The following is a 6934-nucleotide window of genomic DNA, read 5'->3' as shown; positions in this document are numbered from 1 at the left end:
CCTTACGACCGGCCTCAGAGCTCTTCTACCCGGGTTCGAGTCCTGCAGGTTTATCTTCCCGTCGCCGAAAACCCTTGCGAAGTACCCTCGTGTTTTACATCTTCCCGTCGCCGAAACCCTTTGCGACGTACCCTCGTGCCCTGCAGGTTCGAGTTTTGTTTTCTTTTCTGTCTGTAACCGCAACTTAAGCAAGCTTTCCAGCCTACACCACTGCCATCTCGGTGTAAGTAAACAATCCTTTAAACTACCGATACGCATTTGTGCCTAATTCCAGCTCGACGACCTTCCCTCTCCAACCCGACGTGCCCAGGCTGCTGGCCACAGCCCGCGTGCAGCACGAAAAAGGGCTCGGGTCGCTCCTGGCCCGCACAAGCTGCAGCTCTTGGGGGGCAGCTCCTGCCACTGATTGCACCCTGGGACGGCATGGGGTGGAGGGCATGTGCCCCCCACATCTTTGTGGGGTGGGGTGGGTGGACCGGGCTGCAGCCCGGGCTGCATGGGGCTCTTCTTGTTGGGGGCTGGGCTTGGAGCGGGTGCTGGCGGCACTGGGAGATTGCTGCATCCACCCCAAATTTCACTACCGCTCTGCTCCCACTGCTGCCATCAGCCGCCCAGTACAACCCTGGCTCCTCCTGGAGCATGAGTGGAGGTGGGTTCTTGAGGCCTGGGGGCATTGATCTGCCTTCCCTCCACCCCTTCTCTCCCCCCTCCCATTCCACCACACTAGAGTTACCAGCTGGAGGCAGCTGTATTGGACATCACATCAGTACCGGCTGATATGCCTCTTTAAATATTGGCTATTGGTATCAGCCCCAGAAATCTCTGTTGGTGCACCCCTACCATTTGTCACCAGCTCTGATTTGTGCCAAGTTATATGCTCCCCAGAGATCGAGCTTGGTGAATATGCAATTGGTTGTTAGTAGATCAAGCAGCTCTGGGATGAAGGATATTCTTTTCAGATGGTGACCTGGTTCAGGGCTTGATAGTTTACACAGAGGTGCAGGCTCCCATTTTTCTTGACAAATAAGATGGAAGGCCCAGTAGGTGAGGTGTACTATCTTATGAATCCTCAAGCCAGGTTTTACTGCAGTTATTCCAGAGTGCAGTACGTTCTGCTTCTGTCATGGCATAAATGTGCTCCACTGGGATCTTTCCCCCAGACCATAGATCAATGGGGCAGTCACAATCCTGGTGTGGGAGGAGGACTTCCACATTCTTTTTCTCAGATATGTCAACATAATCCTGGTATTTCTGGGAAGGCTGTGTATGGCTTTAGGAGGTTGAGTCCCCTGGGGAGGGGGACCTCTGCTTGGATCCCCTGCTTGGATCATAGGGCAGGCAACCATCTCAGGTTTCCAGCAGTGCTCATGGCAGTAACTGGAATCAAAGCAAACCTCCCAGGTTTTCCACTTGACTAGGGGGTTATAGCAAATGAGCCAAGGAAGCCCCAGAATCAAGGGATAATGTGGACAATGGATTGCCCGAAAGCACGGCATCTCAGGGTGGCCATTGATATTCTCCTTTAGGGTAGTGGTGTCCCAGTCTGGAAGGGTGGATGGAAGAGGGTGAGCTATTTGTAATCTCAAGTATCTCTGGCCTGGGCTGCTGCTGTAATGGAATTCAGAGGGCACAGTCCACAATCTCATTGGTGAAATGACCACTACCCCAAAGTCCAGTAGGGCAACCAGGACTGGAAGAAGATGGATTTGACCTGGGACTAGAAGCTAGACATACATCTGAGGGTTCTGAGGGTCAGGTTTACTCCAGGTTTCCATTATTGGGAGGGTGAAGGGAGTTTGCATTGATCCCAAGCCACTCCCCTCGCCCACCTTATCAGGCTGAGGGTGGCTTGTGTCCCTTGTTTCTTTACATGGGTCAGTGGGCACAACTTTTTTCCTCCCTCCATTCCTGGAGATAATAGTTAGTTTGAACTGCCAGGACCATGAAGGCATCAAACCCTGACAGCAGTTACACTTGTGCCAGTTCATATTTGCTTCTTCTCCCAGTGCCCACTGGAATTAGTAGAGGTGGGTGTCTGCTGGAGTAGTGGAAAAGAGATGTATAGGTGACAGCAGTATCCTGCCCCTTGCAAAAGTTCCTTAACTTCCACTGCCCGGGCCTGGTGAGTGTCATCAGACGTCAAGAATTCTTGAAGGAATGGCCTTCTCTTGGAGGACTGGGCTGTCATGCACCACCATCAGGAAAGCCAATTCATCCCTTGCCAGGAGACTTATGAGGAGGTCATCTTGGCTTGGTCCTGGAGTAGGTTTCATGTTCAGCTGGGAACAGCAGACAGCATTGAATAAGAAGTCCCCTGAAGTGCTACTGATCCCCACTGTACCTTTTGGGTAATGGGAGAAGGGCACAGAACTCCACTGGATAGGCAGCAGCCTCCTCCCACAGCCATTGTGCCTCCTCATACCAGTGCTGGGTATTCTTGTGGTGGTATATGCTGCCTGGGACTGGGGGATTGCTTTTTGGCCTGCAACTGTTGCATGCAGACTTCTGGTACATGTTGGGTGAAGGCAAGCTGGTTCAGCCAGTCTTGCCCAACCTGAGGGTCTCCCTAAGCACTGGGACTCGGGGAGTCACAGCAGTCCGTGCTGCCACCATTTACTGCACTGCCAAATTTCTGACCCCAATAGGTATCCCCTTGGACCAGATGACATGGCTCTGTGCTCTGGATTTGACCTGTGGACCATCTCTGTGCTATTCATCTGGTCCATGGGTAGTCATACTCTACTCATCCAGCCCGTGGGGTTGAATGAGTTTGACATTCGTGCTCTAGAAGATGCTATATGTCAGCCCCTCTACTCGCTGTGTAGCTAAGACCCTAGTGATAGTGGTAATACATACTGGTCTATATTGCTATGGCGTGATTTGTATTGTCCAATGATAGCCAACTTTCCAAGTCTCCTCATAACTGGGTGTTGTTTCTGGAAGTTCTCCGAGTATCTCTCTATGACATTTTTAATTTAGGAAGATTTTCCAATAATCTCCCTCATCAGTCAACAACATTTGTAGCCTTAGCATAAGCAGCTTGCCTGGTGTCTCCTCCCTTCAGAGGACTACTTTCATTAGGTATTGGATTATAGAAGTCCACTTTCATACTAGCACAAGAATCAGTTAGCTGCAATATAAGTTAATATAAACGTAGACCCTCCAGTTATCAAACTTTAGCATGTATGAATAAGCAGTTTCTTAGTTGCTGTTCTTTGTGTCAGCCGGCATGCTTTGGATCTGTGACAGTACGCTCAAAATCCTACACTTTTTCCTCTAGCCAGAGGCTTGTGTGAAATGTATTCATTGTGCAGAAGTTTGCTGGTGTTGATTACGGGGGTCCCTTAACTAGTGCGTGCCATGGCACATTGTGAGGACTAGGAAAAGAAATGGGTGTGAGAGGCTCAGGGATTGGGCTCATGGATCCACATTTATGTCAGTCTTCTCCTTTTAGAAGAGTCACTTTTTATAGAATAGGGATGCAGCAGCTAAAGGAGCTTCAGTGCCCTCAGTTTTGTAATATCTGCAGTGTGTTGGCTTAGGGAAAACTTCCACAAGGAAGTTTCTTGGTTCAGGCCTGGGGTTTCAGTCTGTATATGAGGACTATGGGGAGATTATGCTCAAGTTGAGTATCATAAAGACGCTTATTGTAAGAGAATGATTCAATATGTATTAGTCATTTGAAATAATAAAAATAATTACATTGCGGTTATTGAGCCACTGTCTCAACTTTTAAAGTTATTATTTGTTTCCCTCAAAATTTACTTCCCATAATTGACATCAGTATTTATATAGCAATAACAGGTCATTTTGGTGACATAGCATTGTGTTCTGCCCATCAGTAATTTACACCAATATTCTACATCAGAAGGTGACATACATTTTAGAGGAAAAGATGTGCCTGAAACTTGACTGTGTCCTTGAATGTAATTGACTGTGAGTGTTCTGTAATTTACAGTAATACAAGATGCTGTTACTACCTCCTATGATTTTTCCCTCATCACCCAGGCAGTATTCTTCAAGCAGTCTGTGAGCTTCCTAAGATGATATTGTTAATTTAACTGGGTGACTGCGGAATATTGGGTAATTCTGCATGATGAGGCAATGCTAGAATTCTGAGATGGGGTGGAGAGAATGTTTTGTTTGGTGTTTTTTACAATGTAAGACCTAGTCAGCGGAGTGTGCAGGGTCAGTGGAGTAGCAGAGGCAGCTTTACCATTGATAAAGCTGAGGTGTAGCAGGTGTGAAGAATAGCTTTCTCGAAAACACAGCTTCAATCATAGTTCTGCAGATGCAGTTGCCAATTCTATTCTATTCTATTTTCTTATTTAAAAGTCTGTGATTTGGTGAGTGGCTCATGCTACGGTTGTTGAGTCTATACTGGTATGGTGAAATAGAGAAGAAACAAAGAACTGTAAATTATATAGCAAATTAAATTGGCTGGCATCTTATATTTAGCTCAAAATATTCTTTTGTACAGATAAAATACATGAATAAGATGCTAAGAGTTTAGCTTTTTGCATGTGAATGACAAAATCACAGAACATTTGTTCCATTCCTCATTATTTCTGTTACGTGTCTAAGGTAGGGACTAAGATGAAGCCTCTGTCTTTGGCAGGGATTGGCCCTGAGTACATCCAAGTAGAGCTGCAATTTGCAATAGTATAACTCAGCATTGCTTGAAATAAGGAAAAGCTGCAGTAGTGAAAACCACAGTTTTTTACTGTATTTACTAGAATCTCAGATGAGGAGTTTCCCCCCAGCTAGCACTGAGGTAAAGCCCCTTGTCTTAGATTCACATACAAAGCAGGGGGAGCAAATGGCTGCTGTCTCTCTGACACTGGCCCTGAGCCAATCAGACCCATAGCAGCTGCCTGCCCTCACTGCTTGCCCTGTACAGATTCTGCCTCCTGCGCATCCCACCCCCCTCCTCCCCCTTACTGTCATGCGCAACTTGGCTTGAGTCTGAGCGCAGAGTACATGGAAATTGTCCCCTATCTGGCCAGTCAGCAGAGCTGACACTGCTGCATGGCCGGCAGGGGCTGTGCTTCCATGTGCTGTACTCCAGGAGGGAGCTGAGCCCACTGCCTCTGACAGTAAGTGCAGAGTGGGGCAGAGGCAGAGACTAGGGACTTGGGAAAAAGGACAGAGATTGTGGGGAGTAGTGGGGAGGGGTAGAAGCTGTGGGAAATGAGGGGGGCAGGAAGGCAGTGGGGGGGGAGGAGGGGGGGGGGGGTGGGGGGGGCAGGAAGGGGAATAAGTTGCGGGGAGAAGAGGGCAAGGGGGGACCTGACCATCCCAGCCACTGCTTTCTCTTCTGTAGTCAGGGTAGGGGTGGGAAGATGATAAATTCAAGACAGCCATCCAATAATTAGATCCTATATCTGGAAAATTATAATGAATCTATACATTTTCCATATATAGAATCTAATTTTTGGGGGGTTCTCTTAAATTTAGGGTTGACTCAGATTTGAGTTAATACAATAGATCTTATGCTATTTGCACATGAGAGACTTGCGTTATTGGAGCTAAACTGATGCCTGACCTTCAGTAGTTATATTCAGAGTAAATCCTGATTTTAAACTGAATCACATACCTTTGACTTTAGAGTAGAGGTGTCCAACATATGGTCTGCAGGCCAAATCTGCCTCATGAAAGCACATGAACCATCTTATAAGTTGATAGACTAATCTCATGCACTGACAGTGGCCCCATGTGCTGCCCATGACGCATGGGCTGGACCTGGTGCCACACATGATGCTGGCAGCACAGGGAGTCAGTTTGGGGCAGTGCATGCAGCCCATGCCCCAGACCTCCTGTGCCACATGCAGTAGGGTAGAGATGTATGTTATAGACTAAATCAGAGATGCATACTCTTTTGTTTGCTTTGTTTTTGTTTTATATATTTATTATTTGTTTATATTACTTGTTTGCTTCCCCCAGCACTGTCCCTTCTCCTCCCCTCCCCTTCTGCCTTACCTCCCTCACTCTCTGTCTTTTCCATTCAGATCACTCTATTTGATCGACTGCTCTGTGCCTGTCCTTTCAGAGCATCTAATTAAGTGAGCTCAGGCTCATGAAAGTTTATGAATCTCAGATTTAGTTAGTCTGTAAAGTACATCTCTACACTGCCTTCTACCTGATATAGGTAACTGCTGCAGAATCAGGCCTTTAGCCTGTAGGCTCTTTAGTGGATGCAATACTGATCTACTTGAAGTCAATGGGAATTTTGCCATTGATTTCACTAGAGCCCAGATATCACTCAGTGTCCTTTATTCGGCTGCGAAATGCCATGTAATCAACAGCATTTCATAAATCATTGGCATCTAGCAGTCTGTAGGCCATCCCATTTCACTTCTGTAAGATGATTAACAATATGTTGTATTCAATTTGATCTTTTGCAGATTATCAAGATAATTCTTATAGTAACACTTTGGATGTAATAGCATTAGGACAAAAAAATGTGAATTTGGAAACTGATGTGGCTTCTGAAACAGTGGAAATTAACAGACCATCAGTACTGGTGTTACCAACAAGAATACCATGTGAGGTAAGACCTTTAAATAACAAACGCTTACAGATAAATGGCAGTTTTCTGCCCCTCCCACTGCTATAAGCACTTTCACAGACATCAATTCTGTGGGGTAGATCACAGAAAAGGAGTACAAATGATAGCGTGTCTTGGTTGCAGTGGGATTTGTGCTGCCTATGTATCATAAGTACTTTGTAGTAACTAGATTGTGCAGTCAATAGATTTTCAAATAATATGGATTTTGGGACAATCCCTGCAGGATTTTACTTCTTTTAAAAATATTTGGTTGGCTATATTTCTGCCTTAATATGCTTCATGGCAGTTTAAGGACTTCTGTAATGAGATATGACACACCCCTCAGTAAGAACCAGGCTTAGTTTGTAGGAACATACATGCATGCTT

The 6934-nt window shown here is 46.1% G+C and overlaps 1 protein-coding gene across 1 annotated transcript in view; it reads left to right on the top strand.

Annotated features, from left to right (window-relative positions):
• BANK1 (B cell scaffold protein with ankyrin repeats 1) overlaps positions 1–6934 on the top strand; it is a gene marked incomplete at its 3' end in the record, with an annotated part of 287684 nt that overhangs the window by 52104 nt on the left and 228646 nt on the right. Inside the window, exon 4 of the mRNA XM_025204276.1 lies at positions 6405–6550. Coding sequence (XP_025060061.1) covers positions 6405–6550 — 146 coding nt within the window. The remainder of the gene's footprint in view (positions 1–6404; positions 6551–6934) is intronic.

This window comes from Alligator sinensis, unplaced genomic scaffold (assembly GCF_000455745.1).
Source record: "Alligator sinensis unplaced genomic scaffold, ASM45574v1 scaffold353_1, whole genome shotgun sequence".
Taxonomy (NCBI): Eukaryota; Metazoa; Chordata; order Crocodylia; family Alligatoridae; genus Alligator; species Alligator sinensis.
This window is presented reverse-complemented; position numbering and strand designations above follow the sequence as displayed.